The sequence below is a fragment of the Antechinus flavipes genome, chromosome 5, assembly GCF_016432865.1.
Source record: "Antechinus flavipes isolate AdamAnt ecotype Samford, QLD, Australia chromosome 5, AdamAnt_v2, whole genome shotgun sequence".
NCBI classification, from domain to species: domain Eukaryota; kingdom Metazoa; phylum Chordata; class Mammalia; order Dasyuromorphia; family Dasyuridae; genus Antechinus; species Antechinus flavipes.
Window position 1 is genome coordinate 43,375,675 of NC_067402.1, and position 19,358 is coordinate 43,395,032.

General features: G+C 38.4%; 1 protein-coding gene across 1 annotated transcript in view; it reads right to left on the reverse strand.

Moving 5' to 3' along the window:
* MYRIP (myosin VIIA and Rab interacting protein) overlaps positions 1–19,358 on the reverse strand; it is a 455,750-nt gene that overhangs the window by 71,103 nt on the left and 365,289 nt on the right. The window contains 1 exon segment of the mRNA XM_051961221.1: positions 15,306–15,480. Within this exon segment, the coding sequence (XP_051817181.1) occupies positions 15,306–15,480 (175 nt within the window).

The window sequence follows — 19,358 nt, forward strand, 5'->3', positions numbered from 1 at the left end:
CTCCTTGATTTTAAATGGACTCTTCTATATTAGAGAGAGAGAGTGTGTATATAGCGGGCCTCCTTGATTTTAAATGGACTCTTCTATATTAGAGAGAGTGTATATATAGCGCGCCTCCTTGATTTTAAATGGACTCTTCTATATTAGAGAGAGAGAGTGTGTATATAGCGGACCTCCTTGATTTTAAATGGACTCTTCTATATTAGACAGAGAGAGTGTGTGTATATAGCGCGCCTCCTTGATTTTAAATGGACTCTTCTATATTAGAGAGAGAGAGTGTGTATATAGCGACCTCCTTGATTTTAAATGGACTCTTCTATATTAGAGAGAGAGAGTGTGTATATAGCGTGCCTCCTTGATTTTAAATGGACTCTTCTATATTAGAGAGAGAGAGTGTGTATATAGCGGGCCTCCTTGATTTTAAATGGACTCTTCTATATTAGAGAGAGAGAGTGTGTATATAGCGCGCCTCCTTGATTTTAAATGGACTCTTCTATATTAGAGAGAGAGAGTGTGTATATAGCGGACCTCCTTGATTTTAAATGGACTCTTCTATATGAGAGAGAGAGAGTGTGTATATAGCGGACCTCCTTGATTTTAAATGGACTCTTCTATATTAGAGAGAGAGAGTGTGTATATAGCGGGCCTCCTTGATTTTAAATGGACTCTTCTATATTAGAGAGAGAGAGTGTGTATATAGCGGACCTCCTTGATTTTAAATGGACTCTTCTATATTAGAGAGAGAGTGTGTGTATATAGCGTGCCTCCTTGATTTTAAATGGACTCTTCTATATTAGAGAGAGTGTGTATATAGCGGACCTCCTTGATTTTAAATGGACTCTTCTATATTAGAGAGAGAGAGTGTGTATATAGCGCGCCTCCTTGATTTTAAATGGACTCTTCTATATTAGAGAGAGAGAGTGTGTATATAGCGGACCTCCTTGATTTTAAATGGACTCTTCTATATTAGAGAGAGAGAGTGTGTATATAGCGGGCCTCCTTGATTTTAAATGGACTCTTCTATATTAGAGAGAGAGTGTGTGTATATAGCGTGCCTCCTTGATTTTAAATGGACTCTTCTATATTAGAGAGAGAGAGTGTGTATATAGCGCGCCTCCTTGATTTTAAATGGACTCTTCTATATTAGAGAGAGAGAGTGTGTATATAGCAGGCCTCCTTGATTTTAAATGGACTCTTCTATATTAGAGAGAGAGTGTGTATATAGCGGACCTCCTTGATTTTAATTGGACTCTTCTATATTAGAGAGAGAGAGTGTGTATATAGCGCGCCTCCTTGATTTTAAATGGACTCTTCTATATTAGAGAGAGAGAGTGTGTATATAGCGGACCTCCTTGATTTTAAATGGACTCTTCTATATTAGAGAGAGAGAGTGTGTATATAGCGGGCCTCCTTGATTTTAAATGGACTCTTCTATATTAGAGAGAGAGAGTGTGTATATAGCGCGCCTCCTTGATTTTAAATGGACTCTTCTATATTAGAGAGAGAGAGTGTGTGTATATAGCGGACCTCCTTGATTTTAAATGGACTCTTCTATATGAGAGAGAGAGAGTGTGTATATAGCGGACCTCCTTGATTTTAAATGGACTCTTCTATATTAGAGAGAGAGAGTGTGTATATAGCGGGCCTCCTTGATTTTAAATGGACTCTTCTATATTAGAGAGAGAGAGTGTGTATATAGCGGACCTCCTTGATTTTAAATGGACTCTTCTATATTAGAGAGAGAGTGTGTGTATATAGCGTGCCTCCTTGATTTTAAATGGACTCTTCTATATTAGAGAGAGTGTATATATAGCGGACCTCCTTGATTTTAAATGGACTCTTCTATATTAGAGAGAGAGAGTGTATATAGCGCGCCTCCTTGATTTTAAATGGACTCTTCTATATTAGAGAGAGAGAGTGTGTATATAGCGGACCTCCTTGATTTTAAATGGACTCTTCTATATGAGAGAGAGAGAGTGTGTATATAGCGGGCCTCCTTGATTTTAAATGGACTCTTCTATATTAGAGAGAGAGTGTGTGTATATAGCGTGCCTCCTTGATTTTAAATGGACTCTTCTATATTAGAGAGAGAGAGTGTGTATATAGCGCGCCTCCTTGATTTTAAATGGACTCTTCTATATTAGAGAGAGAGAGTGTGTATATAGCAGGCCTCCTTGATTTTAAATGGACTCTTCTATATTAGAGAGAGAGTGTGTGTATATAGCGGACCTCCTTGATTTTAATTGGACTCTTCTATATTAGAGAGAGAGAGTGTGTATATAGCGCGCCTCCTTGATTTTAAATGGACTCTTCTATATTAGAGAGAGAGAGTGTGTATATAGCGCGCCTCCTTGATTTTAAATGGACTCTTCTATATTAGAGAGAGAGAGTGTGTATATAGCGCGCCTCCTTGATTTTAAATGGACTCTTCTATATTAGAGAGAGAGAGTGTGTATATAGCGGGCCTCCTTGATTTTAAATGGACTCTTCTATATTAGAGAGAGTGTATATATAGCGCGCCTCCTTGATTTTAAATGGACTCTTCTATATTAGAGAGAGAGAGTGTGTATATAGCGGACCTCCTTGATTTTAAATGGACTCTTCTATATTAGAGAGAGAGAGTGTGTATATAGCGGGCCTCCTTGATTTTAAATGGACTCTTCTATATTAGAGAGAGAGAGTGTGTATATAGCGCGCCTCCTTGATTTTAAATGGACTCTTCTATATTAGAGAGAGAGAGAGTGTATATAGCGCGCCTCCTTGATTTTAAATGGACTCTTCTATATTAGAGAGAGAGAGTGTGTATATAGCGGGCCTCCTTGATTTTAAATGGACTCTTCTATATTAGAGAGAGTGTATATATAGCGCGCCTCCTTGATTTTAAATGGACTCTTCTATATTAGAGAGAGAGAGTGTGTATATAGCGGACCTCCTTGATTTTAAATGGACTCTTCTATATGAGAGAGAGAGTGTGTGTATATAGCGTGCCTCCTTGATTTTAAATGGACTCTTCTATATTAGAGAGAGAGAGTGTGTATATAGCGACCTCCTTGATTTTAAATGGACTCTTCTATATTAGAGAGAGAGAGTGTATATATAGCGGGCCTCCTTGATTTTAAATGGACTCTTCTATATTAGAGAGAGAGAGTGTGTATATAGCGGACCTCCTTGATTTTAAATGGACTCTTCTATATTAGAGAGAGAGAGTGTGTATATAGCGCGCCTCCTTGATTTTAAATGGACTCTTCTATATTAGAGAGAGAGAGTATGTATATAGCGGCCTCCTTGATTTTAAATGGACTCTTCTATATTAGAGAGAGAGAGTGTGTGTATATAGCGCGCCTCCTTGATTTTAAATGGACTCTTCTATATTAGAGAGAGAGAGTGTGTATATAGCGGCCTCCTTGATTTTAAATGGACTCTTCTATATTAGAGAGAGTGTATATATAGCGCGCCTCCTTGATTTTAAATGGACTCTTCTATATTAGAGAGAGAGAGTGTGTATATAGCGGACCTCCTTGATTTTAAATGGACTCTTCTATATTAGAGAGAGAGAGTGTGTATATAGCGGGCCTCCTTGATTTTAAATGGACTCTTCTATATTAGAGAGAGAGAGTGTGTATATAGCGGACCTCCTTGATTTTAAATGGACTCTTCTATATTAGAGAGAGAGTGTGTGTATATAGCGCGCCTCCTTGATTTTAAATGGACTCTTCTATATTAGAGAGAGAGAGTGTGTATATAGCGGGCCTCCTTGATTTTAAATGGACTCTTCTATATTAGAGAGAGAGAGAGTGTGTATATAGCGCGCCTCCTTGATTTTAAATGGACTCTTCTATATTAGAGAGAGAGAGTGTGTGTATATAGCGGACCTCCTTGATTTTAAATGGACTCTTCTATATTAGAGAGAGAGAGTGTGTATATAGCGGACCTCCTTGATTTTAAATGGACTCTTCTATATTAGAGAGAGAGTGTGTATATAGCGGGCCTCCTTGATTTTAAATGGACTCTTCTATATTAGAGAGAGAGAGTGTGTATATAGCGGACCTCCTTGATTTTAAATGGACTCTTCTATATTAGAGAGAGAGAGAGTGTATATATAGCGGGCCTCCTTGATTTTAAATGGACTCTTCTATAGTAGAGAGAGAGAGTGTGTATATAGCGGACCTCCTTGATTTTAAATGGACTCTTCTATATTAGAGAGAGAGAGTGTGTATATAGCGCGCCTCCTTGATTTTAAATGGACTCTTCTATATTAGAGAGAGAGAGTGTGTATATAGCGGGCCTCCTTGATTTTAAATGGACTCTTCTATATTAGAGAGAGAGTGTGTGTATATAGCGGGCCTCCTTGATTTTAAATGGACTCTTCTATATTAGAGAGAGAGTGTGTGTATATAGCGGCCTCCTTGATTTTAAATGGACTCTTCTATATTAGAGAGAGAGAGTGTGTATATAGCGCGCCTCCTTGATTTTAATTGGACTCTTCTATATTAGAGAGAGAGAGTGTGTATATAGCGCACCTCCTTGATTTTAAATGGACTCTTCTATATTAGAGAGAGAGAGTGTGTATATAGCGGACCTCCTTGATTTTAAATGGACTCTTCTATATTAGAGAGAGAGAGTGTGTATATAGCGCGCCTCCTTGATTTTAAATGGACTCTTCTATATTAGAGAGAGAGAGTGTGTATATAGCGGACCTCCTTGATTTTAAATGGACTCTTCTATATGAGAGAGAGAGAGAGTGTATATAGCGCGCCTCCTTGATTTTAAATGGACTCTTCTATATTAGAGAGAGAGAGTGTGTATATAGCAGGCCTCCTTGATTTTAAATGGACTCTTCTATATTAGAGAGAGAGTGTGTGTATATAGCGGACCTCCTTGATTTTAATTGGACTCTTCTATATAGAGAGAGAGAGAGTGTATATAGCGCGCCTCCTTGATTTTAATGGACTCTTCTATATTAGAGAGAGAGTGTGTATATAGCGGATCTCCTTGATTTTAAATGGACTCTCTATATTAGAGAGAGAGAGTGTGTATATATAGCGGACCTCCTTGATTTTAAATGGACTCTTCTATATTAGAGAGAGAGAGTGTGTGTATATAGCGGACCTCCTTGATTTTAAATGGACTCTTCTATATTAGAGAGAGAGAGTGTGTATATAGCGCGCCTCCTTGATTTTAAATGGACTCTTCTATATTAGAGAGAGAGAGAGAGAGTGTATATAGCGCGCCTCCTTGATTTTAAATGGACTCTTCTATATTAGAGAGAGAGGAGTGTGTATATAGCGGGCCTCCTTGATTTTAATGGACTCTTCTATATTAGAGAGAGTGTGTATATAGCGCGCCTCCTTGATTTTAAATGGACTCTTCTATATTAGAGAGAGAGAGAGTGTGTATATAGCGGACCTCCTTGATTTTAAATGGACTCTTCTATATAGAGAGAGAGAGTGTGTGTATATAGCAGGCCTCCTTGATTTTAAATGGACTCTCTATATTAGAGAGAGAGAGTGTGTATATAGCGGACCTCCTTGATTTTAATGGACTCTTCTATATTAGAGAGAGAGAGTGTATATATAGCGCGCCTCCTTGATTTTAAATGGACTCTTCTATATTAGCGAGAGAGAGAGTGTGTATATAGCGCGCCTCCTTGATTTTATATTAGCGAGAGAGAGTGTGTATATAGCGCGCCTCCTTGATTTTAAATGGACTCTTCTATATTAGAGAGAGTGTATATAGCGCGCCTCCTTGATTTTAAATGGACTCTTCTATATTAGAGAGAGAGAGTGTGTATATAGCGCGCCTCCTTGATTTTAAATGGACTCTTCTATATTAGAGAGAGAGAGTGTGTATATAGCGGGCCTCCTTGATTTTAAATGGACTCTTCTATATTAGAGAGAGAGAGTGTGTATATAGCGCGCCTCCTTGATTTTAAATGGACTCTTCTATATTAGAGAGAGAGAGTGTGTATATAGCGCGCCTCCTTGATTTTAAATGGACTCTTCTATATTAGAGAGAGAGAGTGTGTATATAGCGGCCTCCTTGATTTTAATGGACTCTTCTATATTAGAGAGAGAGAGTGTGTATATAGCGGCCTCCTTGATTTTAAATGGACTCTTCTATATTAGAGAGAGAGAGAGTGTGTGTATATAGCGCGCCTCCTTGATTTTAAATGGACTCTTCTATATTAGAGAGAGAGAGTGTGTATATAGCGGACCTCCTTGATTTTAAATGGACTCTTCTATATTAGAGAGAGAGAGTGTGTATATAGCGCGCCTCCTTGATTTTAAATGGACTCTTCTATATTAGAGAGAGAGAGTGTGTATATAGCGGGCCTCCTTGATTTTAAATGGACTCTTCTATATTAGAGAGAGAGTGTGTATATAGCGCGCCTCCTTGATTTTAAATGGACTCTTCTATATTAGAGAGAGAGAGTGTGTATATAGCGGACCTCTTGATTTTAAATGGACTCTTCTATATTAGAGAGAGAGAGTGTGTATATAGCGGGCCTCCTTGATTTTAAATGGACTCTTCTATATTAGAGAGAGAGAGTGTGTATATAGCGGATCTCCTTGATTTTAAATGGACTCTTCTATATTAGAGAGAGAGTGTGTATATAGCGGACCTCCTTGATTTTAAATGGACTCTTCTATATTAGAGAGAGAGAGAGAGTGTGTATATAGCGCGCCTCCTTGATTTTAAATGGACTCTTCTATATTAGAGAGAGAGAGAGTGTGTGTATATAGCGGACCTCCTTGATTTTAAATGGACTCTTCTATATAGAGAGAGAGAGTGTGTGTATATAGCGGGCCTCCTTGATTTTAAATGGACTCTTCTATATTAGAGAGAGAGAGTGTGTATATATAGCGGGCCTCCTTGATTTTAAATGGACTCTTCTATATTAGAGAGAGTGTATATATAGCGCGCCTCCTTGATTTTAAATGGACTCTTCTATATTAGAGAGAGAGAGTGTGTATATAGCGGCCTCCTTGATTTTAAATGGACTCTTCTATATGAGAGAGAGAGTGTGTGTATATAGCGTGCCTCCTTGATTTTAAATGGACTCTTCTATATTAGAGAGAGAGAGTGTGTATATAGCGGACCTCCTTGATTTTAAATGGACTCTTCTATATTAGAGAGAGAGAGTGTATGTATAGCGGGCCTCCTTGATTTTAAATGGACTCTTCTATATTAGAGAGAGAGAGTGTGTATATAGCGGACCTCTTTGATTTTAAATGGACTCTTCTATATTAGAGAGAGAGAGTGTGTATATAGCGCGCCTCCTTGATTTTAAATGGACTCTTCTATATTAGAGAGAGAGAGTGTGTATATAGCGGGCCTCCTTGATTTTAAATGGACTCTTCTATATTAGAGAGAGAGTGTGTGTATATAGCGCGCCTCCTTGATTTTAAATGGACTCTTCTATATTAGAGAGAGAGAGTGTGTATATAGCGCGCCTCCTTGATTTTAAATGGACTCTTCTATATTAGAGAGAGAGAGTGTGTATATAGCAGGCCTCCTTGATTTTAAATGGACTCTTCTATATTAGAGAGAGAGTGTGTGTATATAGCGGACCTCCTTGATTTTAATGGACTCTTCTATATTAGAGAGAGAGAGTGTGTATATAGCGCGCCTCCTTGATTTTAAATGGACTCTTCTATATTAGAGAGAGAGAGTGTGTATATAGCGGACCTCCTTGATTTTAAATGGACTCTTCTATATTAGAGAGAGAGAGTGTGTATATAGCGCGCCTCCTTGATTTTAAATGGACTCTTCTATATTAGAGAGAGAGAGTGTGTATATAGCGGGCCTCCTTGATTTTAAATGGACTCTTCTATATTAGAGAGAGTGTATATATAGCGCGCCTCCTTGATTTTAAATGGACTCTTCTATATTAGAGAGAGAGAGTGTGTATATAGCGGACCTCCTTGATTTTAAATGGACTCTTCTATATTAGAGAGAGAGAGTGTGTATATAGCGGGCCTCCTTGATTTTAAATGGACTCTTCTATATTAGAGAGAGAGAGTGTGTATATAGCGGACCTCCTTGATTTTAAATGGACTCTTCTATATTAGAGAGAGTGTATATATAGCGGACCTCCTTGATTTTAAATGGACTCTTCTATATTAGAGAGAGAGAGTGTGTATATAGCGCGCCTCCTTGATTTTAAATGGACTCTTCTATATAGAGAGAGAGAGAGTGTGTATATAGCGGACCTCCTTGATTTTAAATGGACTCTTCTATATGAGAGAGAGAGAGTGTGTATATAGCGCGCCTCCTTGATTTTAAATGGACTCTTCTATATTAGAGAGAGAGAGTGTGTATATAGCGGACCTCCTTGATTTTAAATGGACTCTTCTATATTAGAGAGAGAGAGTGTGTATATAGCGCGCCTCCTTGATTTTAAATGGACTCTTCTATATTAGAGAGAGAGAGTGTGTATATAGCGGGCCTCCTTGATTTTAAATGGACTCTCCTATATTAGAGAGAGAGAGAGTGTAAATAGCGCGCCTCCTTGATTTTAAATGGACTCTTCTATATTAGAGAGAGAGAGTGTGTATATAGCGGACCTCCTTGATTTTAAATGGACTCTTCTATATTAGAGAGAGAGAGTGTGTATATAGCGGGCCTCCTTGATTTTAAATGGACTCTTCTATATTAGAGAGAGAGAGTGTATATAGCGCGCCTCCTTGATTTTAAATGGACTCTTCTATATTAGAGAGAGAGAGTGTGTATATAGCGGACCTCCTTGATTTTAAATGGACTCTTCTATATTAGAGAGAGAGAGTGTGTATATAGCGGCCTCCTTGATTTTAAATGGACTCTTCTATATTAGAGAGAGAGAGAGTGTATATAGCGGGCCTCCTTGATTTTAAATGGACTCTTCTATATTAGAGAGAGAGAGTGTGTATATAGCGCGCCTCCTTGATTTTAAATGGACTCTTCTATATTAGAGAGAGAGTGTGTGTATATAGCGGGCCTCCTTGATTTTAAATGGACTCTTCTATATTAGAGAGAGAGAGAGTGTATATAGCGGGCCTCCTTGATTTTAAATGGACTCTTCTATATGAGAGAGAGAGAGTGTGTATATAGCGGACCTCTTTGATTTTAAATGGACTCTTCTATATTAGAGAGAGAGAGTGTATATAGCGCGCCTCCTTGATTTTAAATGGACTCTTCTATATTAGAGAGAGAGAGTGTGTATATAGCGGGCCTCCTTGATTTTAAATGGACTCTTCTATATTAGAGAGAGAGAGTGTGTATATAGCGCGCCTCCTTGATTTTAAATGGACTCTTCTATATTAGAGAGAGAGAGTGTGTATATAGCGGGCCTCCTTGATTTTAAATGGACTCTTCTATATTAGAGAGAGAGAGTGTGTGTATATAGCGCGCCTCCTTGATTTTAAATAGACTCTTCTATATTAGAGAGAGAGAGAGTGTATATAGCGCGCCTCCTTGATTTTAAATGGACTCTTCTATATTAGAGAGAGAGAGTGTGTATATAGCGCGCCTCCTTGATTTTAAATGGACTCTTCTATATTAGAGAGAGAGAGTGTGTATATAGCGCGCCTCCTTGATTTTAAATGGACTCTTCTATATTAGAGAGAGAGTGTGTGTATATAGCGGGCCTCCTTGATTTTAATTGGACTCTTCTATATTAGAGAGAGAGTGTGTGTATATAGCGGACCTCCTTGATTTTAATTGGACTCTTCTATATTAGAGAGAGAGTGTGTGTATATAGCGGACCTCCTTGATTTTAAATGGACTCTTCTATATTAGAGAGAGAGAGAGTGTATATAGCGGGCCTCCTTGATTTTAAATGGACTCTTCTATATTAGAGAGAGAGAGTGTGTATATAGCGGGCCTCCTTGATTTTAAATGGACTCTTCTATATTAGAGAGAGAGTGTGTGTATATAGCGGACCTCCTTGATTTTAAATGGACTCTTCTATATTAGAGAGAGAGAGAGTGTATATAGCGGGCCTCCTTGATTTTAAATGGACTCTTCTATATTAGAGAGAGAGAGTGTATATATAGCGCGCCTCCTTGATTTTAAATGGACTCTTCTATATTAGAGAGAGAGAGTGTATATATAGCGCGCCTCCTTGATTTTTAATGGACTCTTCTATATTAGAGAGAGAGAGTGTGTATATAGCGCGCCTCCTTGATTTTAAATGGACTCTTCTATATTAGAGAGAGAGAGTGTGTATATAGCGCGCCTCCTTGATTTTTAATGGACTCTTCTATATTAGAGAGAGAGAGAGTGTATATAGCGCGCCTCCTTGATTTTAAATGGACTCTTCTATATTAGAGAGAGAGAGTGTATATAGCGCGCCTCCTTGATTTTAAATGGACTCTTCTATATTAGAGAGAGAGAGTGTATATATAGCGCGCCTCCTTGATTTTAAATGGACTCTTCTATATTAGAGAGAGAGAGAGTGTATATAGCGCGCCTCCTTGATTTTAAATGGACTCTTCTATATTAGAGAGAGAGAGAGAGTGTATATACAGCGCGCCTCCTTGATTTTAAATGGACTCTTCTACCAGGACATTGAAGGTAGACTGTAAGATAAGGATGGACAGAGGAAGAGCTTGTGTCCCGGCAGGAACTAGGAACGATGACCTGCCTTGGTGAGCAGTAGGAAGCAGGGCTTCAGGCTCGGGACTTCGGCAACCTCTTGATTTTGCTTGATCTCTTTCCTTCTAGTCAGCCACGAGTGAGGGTCCCGTTGGTTTTTCTGTCTCTGCTTTTTCTTGTGTGGCGCGGGAAAACAGAAAGCTCTTTGTGTTCAGCATTCTTTTTCTTCTCGAAGATTTATCAGTAGAAAGTGTAGGGGCTACTTAATTTTTTCTGCAGACAGAGGTGGCAGAAGGCTATTCTTCTGGCCCAAAGAGGAGCTTCCAACAAGATTTTCCTTTCATGTTCTTTCTTTTTTGTCTCCTCATGAGAATTGGAAAATCTGTGTGATCTCAAGTTGAGGCAAGATTCTCAGAAATCTATTGCAAATCCTCTTTCAGAGAATAATAGGGAACTTTATATTTTTAGGATTATTGTTAAAAATTCTATTTAGATTATACAGGAATCATTTTTGTTAGGTTTCTATATTTACTAAGCTAGAAATGTCTGTCGATGTCCATGAGCTTGATAATCTAAGATTATGTTTGTTATTGAGTAAAGAATTTTCTCTGTCATCTACATGCTTCATGGTCCTCACAAAATACATTTTTTCCCTTGAACAAAAGACATATCTTTCTTTTCTTCGGCTTGGATCCTAAGCGAACTCATGGCTTTGCAAATAGGAAATAGTTTTCAACAGATTTGGAGTGCAAGTAAGGGGGGGGGGAGTAGCTTCTCATTGCCTTAAAATTATGAGGAAAGTCTATCTCCCAGCTCCACCATGACATTTCATGGGAGCACAAAGAGAATAGAGAATAGAGCTGTCTTAAAATTCTGGGGAAGGACGAAAGCTAGCAGGGAGTGGATGAGTGAAATAATTGAGCTGTTCTTAAAAGTTCCATGGGAATTTCTCATATGCACAGATTTTCAGAGGTAGGTGGGAGCCTAATGAATCCTGTCCTACTGTACAGGCTGCCACCCTGATTCCAGTCTCTCCCCTATGAATTGAACCTGCCTATAAGAGGTAAAAGAAATACAAGAAATCCCTTTAAGTCCTGCCTAGTGTAGGTACTTTCAGGATGGTAAGTACAGTACTGATTTGTTGAGTAAGGAGCGGGGTGGGGGAAGCTGTTCAGTTTTAGGGTTCTGACATCAAATCTCAGTCCGGTCTCCCTCCGTCTCCCTACTCATGGATGAAACAATTTAAGAATTATTTGAGTGAAATTGCAACCTCTTCTTCATGTGTTTGTACCTCTCTGTGATACCTAGCATCTGCATCCCACTTACAAATATACAGAAATGAATCGAGCAGCTATGGGTTCTTGGATAGCTGGTGGCTTTGGATTCAGCCGCTCAACTGGGTTCTGATTTGATGCTATTGTCTGGCTAGTCCTGAAAACCCATTATTATCACCCAGTCACCATTTCCATGACTTCTGCCACCCCTAATCTCCTAAGAAAGGGCTTTTAACACTGAGGGAGAATGATAGCACAGGTTATCTAGAAATCCCCTAAATAGATAAAAATCTTTTTGTGTGTGTATTTGTATATGTTGTTGCTCATCCTTGGCTCTCAAAAGAAAATCACTCACATCCTGAAGGTGAAGTCTCGCCTTGCAGATGAATTGGATTTAAATGTGGCAGAACTGAGCAAAACCATCAACCTCATTCTCCCTTCCCCAGTCATTGAAGTTCAGTGGCAAGGCAAAAGCCAGGACGATGGGAGAAGGCCCAGAATGCCGTGGGCCTTCCTAAATTAAGGTCTTTTCCAGATCTCAGTTTGAGGCAACAATGACTAAGGGCTAACTAAGAATTGAGATCAAAGATAAATTTATCACAAAACTGGCTTATCAGTCTGGGAAAGGAATACCATTAGATCTTTTAGTCAGGAGACAATTGCTATTTATATTCATTTTAAGCCATCAAAATTTAGAAGTAGATGTATACATACACATATATACATATATGTGTATGTACACATCACCTCAACTCTCTTATTCTTAATTTTCTCATCAATAAAATAACAATAATAATGCTTGCTGCCCAGTTTCTGAAGTTGTTAGGAGGAAAGAATTCAGAACCAGATTAAAATATAATTGGAAAATTTTTAAAAATTAAATAAGATAATACACCATAAAAATGGGAATTTGTGAGTTTCGAAGTCAATGTCATCTATTTAAGTGATACGCCGCTCCAATCAGCCTTAGGATACTTTAGAAATAAAAGCTGGTATTACAATCATTCCAAATGACAAAAATGACGCTGTCCCTACTCTGGGATTTTCTTCCATGGGCAGCTACAGCACTGAGTAGTATATGTAAGAGTGAGAATCTCAAATCCCTCTTTTCAAAACTGTAAAAGTTTGAGCTGCAGAGGTCAAACATCTTGCCTTTGTTGGAGGAATTGAAATAAAGGTCTGCATTCTATTCAAATGTACTATGCTATGACTGATAGACTGCCAGAAGAAGGAAGCTTTGGGCAAAGGCATTTTAGCTGCTATTTGCTCATCCCCTGGCCAAACTGAAGTGCTGACCCCCTTTTGGGTGGGTGGGTATCCTTAGATCTGTTGAATTCTCTTAGAGCTGCCAAGATTTTGAACTTGAGATTATTTAGTTTTCTTGATCCTTTGGTACTCAGTGGCTGGTGGATGTTAGGGACCACTGGGACTCGTTAACCAGTTCCTCTCTTGAAGCATAAACAACAATGTCAAAGATAGGACAACATTCATTAAGAAACTGAGGAGACTCGTCCTAGTCCCTCGAGGCTGCTTTCCTTCTATCTCAGTGCAGTTAATGGAGAAATGGCCCCTGGAGATCATTTGCTTTGTTGTTAAATAAATTAGACAGCCATTGGGGGGCCTCTTATGTTAAAATACTTAACAGCAAAAACACCAGCATATCCAAAGGAAATATGAGTGACATCTTCTAGCTGAGATACAGACCCTCCTTTTGTTGTTTCTGCCCACTAAGCAGTCAAATTTTATATGTACATACTAAGATTACTTACTCAGGTTTTTCTTTATTAACATGTTAATAATCATATGAAATTATTTTATATTATTAATTTATTTTATCTTAGATGTGATATAATTATTTGTTAGGATTAATGTTTAGTAAACTTTTATAAATACATAAGTGTGTATATTATATATGTCCACATATATATATAACATTTAGGATGTATTTATGGAATAGATAAGGAAACTAAGTTTGAGAGACAAAAGGCATTGAATGGAACCATCAAATAACTTAAGGATGGATGGGACTTTGGAGGCCATGTAACTCTACCTCATTTTTATACCCTCTGAATCACAGAGAGAGGAAGTACGTTGCCTACAGTCTCATAGTAAGTGCCCAAGCTGGGCTTTGTTTCCAGGTCTTCTGGTTCCAATAGGAATCAATCCATGCTTTCTATTCCATCACATGGCCTCTTATGCTTGGATGCTAATGTGACATTAGGAGACTTCTGTTTCCCCAACCTATGAAGTCAAGACTTTAGCCGAATTCTCACTAATGTCCCCTTGTAGATCTAAGCCAAACCTGAATATTCCAGACCCCACATGACTGGCATCTCTTCGTAATCTATACTTTCCACTGAACCACACTGCCTTTCTTTATCTTCATAGGGTTAACGTGGAGAGAATATTTTGTTAGCCTTAAAATGTGACACAAATAGGATACAAATATCATTAAAATTATTAACTTTTTAAATTTTAAAATTAAACTTTTAAAAACAATATTAATCCTAACAAATAATTATATCACATCTAAGATAAAATAATAATATAAAATAACTTTATAATATTAGTAGCATGTTAATAACGAAGAACCTGGGTAAGTAAACTTAGTTAGATTCCTTGATTCTGTTATCCCATATAAAGAAGCTCCTTTGATAGAATAACTTGTTGTTTGTAACAACAGTATTTGTAGAGAGCTTTAAGATTTTCAAAATACATTACATACCGTTACATACGTTGCTTCATTTAATCCTTATCACAATGCTGGTCCATAGATGCTATCCCCATTTTGCAGATGAAGAAACTGAGGTACAGTTACATGACTTGCCTAGGGTCGCCCAGTTGAGTCTGGATTTGAAGGCAGGTTTTCCTGGTTTCGGGCCTAGCACTCTGTGCTTTGTACCAAGCAGCTTCCTTGTCAGTTGGGAAGTAGGAACAAGTAATGGGAACATGGAGAGGACAGTGGATGTAAGACTGGTCTGATGCTGGGCACTGGGTAGACAGAAGCTTATTACTAGGGATGTGATATAGTGAAAAGCAATGGAACTGGCGTTAGGCAGGGGACTTAACCTTCTGTATCTCAGTTTCCTCATCTGTAAAATGGGAATCATCGTAAGAAAGGAGTTTTGGAAACACCGAATCACTGCATTAATGTGAGTTATTATTGTGAGCTACCATCATCACTACCTTTTGAACCTGTAAATGAGCCAGGGAGATCTGGGATAGAGGCACTTGTGCCTTGGCAAAGCCCTCGGTTCTCCCTGGTCACTTTGGCACTGAGTGTGTGGCCTTCCACAGGCACTGCCAACAAGATCACCGAGACTGGCCCGGCTTCAGCATTTGAAAAATGAGAAAAATTATTTCAGACTCTTAAAGCTCCTGTTGCGAGGGCTAATGAGCAGCCACAGCTCGCTTTTAGGAGGTGCAGACCCACTGTAAATGTATTAAAATGGTTACTTGTCTCATCCAGTCTGTCCACGCTCTTCCAGCTGGGCAAGGCAGCGTACTCTTGTTCCCTCAGCTTCTGCGCCTGGACCCTCTGCTCTGCCCACAGGGTCTCCGGGGGTGCCGAGACCTGGGAGTCTTTGCTTGGAGCCTCTTCCCCAGTGAGGGAGAACGCCGACTGGGACCTCTGCTGAAATAAAACACGGAGTCTTAAAGGAGACAGCCACCCTCGCGGCAATCAGCAAGCACCTACTGTGTGCCAAGCACTGTGCGTGTTGCTGGGGATGCAAGTGCAAAGGATGGAGCAACACGCTTATAGTTCTAATGGGAGAGACAAGGACATACCCATACATTAGAAAACCCTTAGGGTCCCTTTCTGGCTGTATTTTATTCCGATCCCATCAAGAAATCAGTACAGCCTGGCAAAATCATCAGCATGGAGGGCAGGGAGGGATTTTCATGTCAACCTTCAAAGAGAAAATATTAACTCCGATTTCTTAATGCAAAACTACATGTTCCAAATGAAGATTCCCTTCTCTGGAAGACTGGAAACTTGAGAAATGTAGTCATCTCAAACAACATCACTAAACTAGACATTATGTATTCCCGGACTGAAGTACACACACAGTTCACCAAAAGGTAGGAAACCACATTTTCATGTAAATTCGTTAGGTTATTCCTAGTTGTTAGTTGAGGATAATTGAATTTATTGGTTTGCGACTGCTTTTTTTCAAACCAATAAACAGGAGAGGGAAGGTGGATCAAAAGGTTTGGGATATTTCTTGGAGAATCCGTTGGTTATATATTGTATGAGAAGGTCCCAACCAGGATCCAATATCCATGTTGGGTGGGCAAAAGTACAGTGGGGATGGGGGTGGGATTATAGGGGTCACTAAAACCTCTGGGGAGAATATATTGTGAGATGAAGAAACTTAGAGAAAGAATGTCATGGTATGAATAGAGAACAGACTTTGGACTACCGGACGATCTAAAGTCTGTGCTGTGGGTGATCCTGTCGTGTCACTCAACCTCTCAGTGCTCCAGACAATTCCAACTCTCAAATATTGATTAAGTCCATATCTATATTGGTAGAGTCTCATCCCTGGGTATTGTCCATAGCAATGGAATTATAAAAATACGTCAACCGCCTTAGTGTCCTGAATGATTCCGGGCACCACAAAAAGCTCTCAGTGTTGTTGAACAGAAACTCATTTTTCCGTCAGTTAACTGAAATGAATTTGTTCCCCAGAAGATGGCACCACAACTACATATATTCTTGATCGTTGAATAATTTTACTCTACCTGGGAAAGCTGTGAGGAGGGATTTAGTTATTTAATTCATACGATCTTGTAGTTTGCAGTGCCCATACTAATTAACCCTCTGTGGACTCCATTTATCCATTCCTTTACTCCCTATCTCCTGGGCCTCTTCCTTTTTCTCTTTTTTTTTCATTGCTCTACTTTGTTGTTTTTCAATCATTTTTAATTGGGTCCAATTCTTCATGACTCTTTTTGGGGGTTTTCTTGACAAAAGAAAGTCCCATTTGCCATTTCCTTCTCCAGTTTATTTTCCAGATGAGGAAACTGAGGCAAACAGACTGAAGTGATTTGCCCAAGATGACACGGTAAGTGTCTGAGGCTGGATTTGCATTCAGGGAGATGGGTCTTCCTGATTCCTGGGAGCTACCTAGCTACCCTGAAGTATTTATTGTAATCAAACAAAACAAAGAGAATCCTTTGAAACTGGAGAGGAGGAGAATTAAAATCCTCAATTTTGGCCAAAAATAACTCAAAATTCTATCCCATGTAATAATCACAGAAATAAAAACATCTCAATGCTTGTTAAATTTTATCTATCTTAGTGGTCTCTAGGAATGAAGTCAAGAGACTTTCCCCTTCGTCAATGATGGATATTTTAAGCTGCTCTCAGCTGATATTTTTGCTAATTAGTTGAGGAAAAAAAGTGAATTTGTTCTATTCTTGCTTTGAGAAGTTTGAACATAATAGAGAATAATTTACTCTGAGCTCAGATCCTGAGTCAGGCTCCTGGGCTTCAGTGTTGCATGTGGTTAGCCCTAATGACAAACAGATGGTGAAATCACTCTCTCTTTCCTTCTCCTATGACAAGTGGCCCTGATGAATGTTTGGTAGGAAATGAGGCACCACACAGTGAGTATTACTAAATAAGGTGGCTCTGTAATTTTAAAAAGTGTTGTTGGTTTTTTTCCCCAGGATGCTTTGGAAAAATCCATCAGAAAGAAGATACAATCAAACCTCACTAATTCCTTCTAATGATGGGGAAGACCAGCCTAATTCTGAAAAACACTGAATCACAGACAACTTTAAAAGAAAGTCACTCCTGTCTCATTTAACCCAAATGCCTTTCTTCCTCTTTGTTGTCCGTCTAAGTTCCAGCCATCTTTTCAGGCCCAGAAAGTCTTATTTCTCCCATGAATCCTTCCTCTGTTCTGTCTAGTCATATTTTCTGAATTATTCTAGCGTACAATTTTTGTACCTTATGTTAAATACACTGTACTGTTTCTTTAATTGTTTCAAGCATTGGAGTTAACTGTAATACATCACTAATAGCTTACATTTTTATAGTACTTTAAAAACATTGTCTCAATTGATTCTCACAACCAACCTAAGAGATAGACACGGATTATCATCCTTATTTTTTAAATTAAGAACTTAGACTCAATTAGGTTAAGTGTCATATGGCTATTAAGGGTTGCAGGTGAGATTTGAACTCCCATCTTCTTGCTGTTCTCTTCTAAAAACCACTCTATTACTGAAGTCAAGTATTATTTCTCATAGTTCTTTGTAATTGTTTCCTTCAGAATGCCTAATCCAATTCTTGGCACACAGTGCCATTTTACTAAACATTTCTCAACTCTGTTGCTTTCAAGTCCATATTGTAATATAAATAAAGTGATTACAAATAGGGATCTTGTCCAAACTTTTGAAAGAACTATATAAGGATGATTTATCATTACTTGCATAGAATTGGATGCTGGTGTTTGGTAGTAATGCTTCCTCTTATGGAGATCAAACCTGCTTTCAATAATCAAGTTTGTACTTGCCCATCGTTTTGTAAACACTTCCATCTTTCTGATACAAGTTTGATGTTACTACTCTCTTTTTCTGGTCTTGGTATTATTTAAAATAATGCTGCCTGACATAACATTTTGCAGTAATGCCTATGATGATGATAAATTATAGCTAAATCTATTTTAATTTTATGTAATTCAGTCTTCATCTATTTATTTGGTTCTGTGTTATGTAGAAGGAATAGGAAAAACAGAGACTCTTAGTCTTATGGGGCTTACAACCTTCTAGGGGATGGTATAGGATTAGGGTAAGCAGAATATGATTGTATATACAGAGGTAAGTAAATCCAGGACAGTTTAAAGAAAAAGATTTTGGAGAAGCGCACTGTCATATGTTACTTGGATAATATTGTTCTGATTAAATTCCCTGCCCTGATTTCAATCAACATGTTTTGGCAGAACCAATAAATGGAATTAGATAGCATATTTCAGTTCTCAATCTACAATCTAGAATTGAAATAAATTCCCATTTGCACTGCTCAGCCAATTATGTCTATGTTATTATTTTGGCAAAACATTTTTCAAGTGTTTAACATTTGCAAATTGCCTACGGTGGGCACAAGAATATATCCTATTTTCAGAGGGCAGCTTTTGTCATAGGTGCTGATACATGCATATTGATTTCTATAATATCAATTACATAGAAGAAATATGAATGCCAAGAATTTCGATAATAATTCATATTTATATAATACCTTAATTTTTATGACATTTTCTTCCCAACAGATCTTTGAAATAGAGTAGTATATATATTGTTTTTTGGACAGTGGAATATGTACACATACACTTGTGTAAATGCAACTATGAGAGAGACAGAGATAATACAGAGAAACAGAGACAGAGAAAGACAGAGAAAGAGAGAGTGAGAGAACGTGCGCACGTGCGAGAGCGAGAGAGCGAGAGAGAGCGAGAGAGCTCGAAACAAACACATAGGCAAATTCCACTCAGAGCCCCA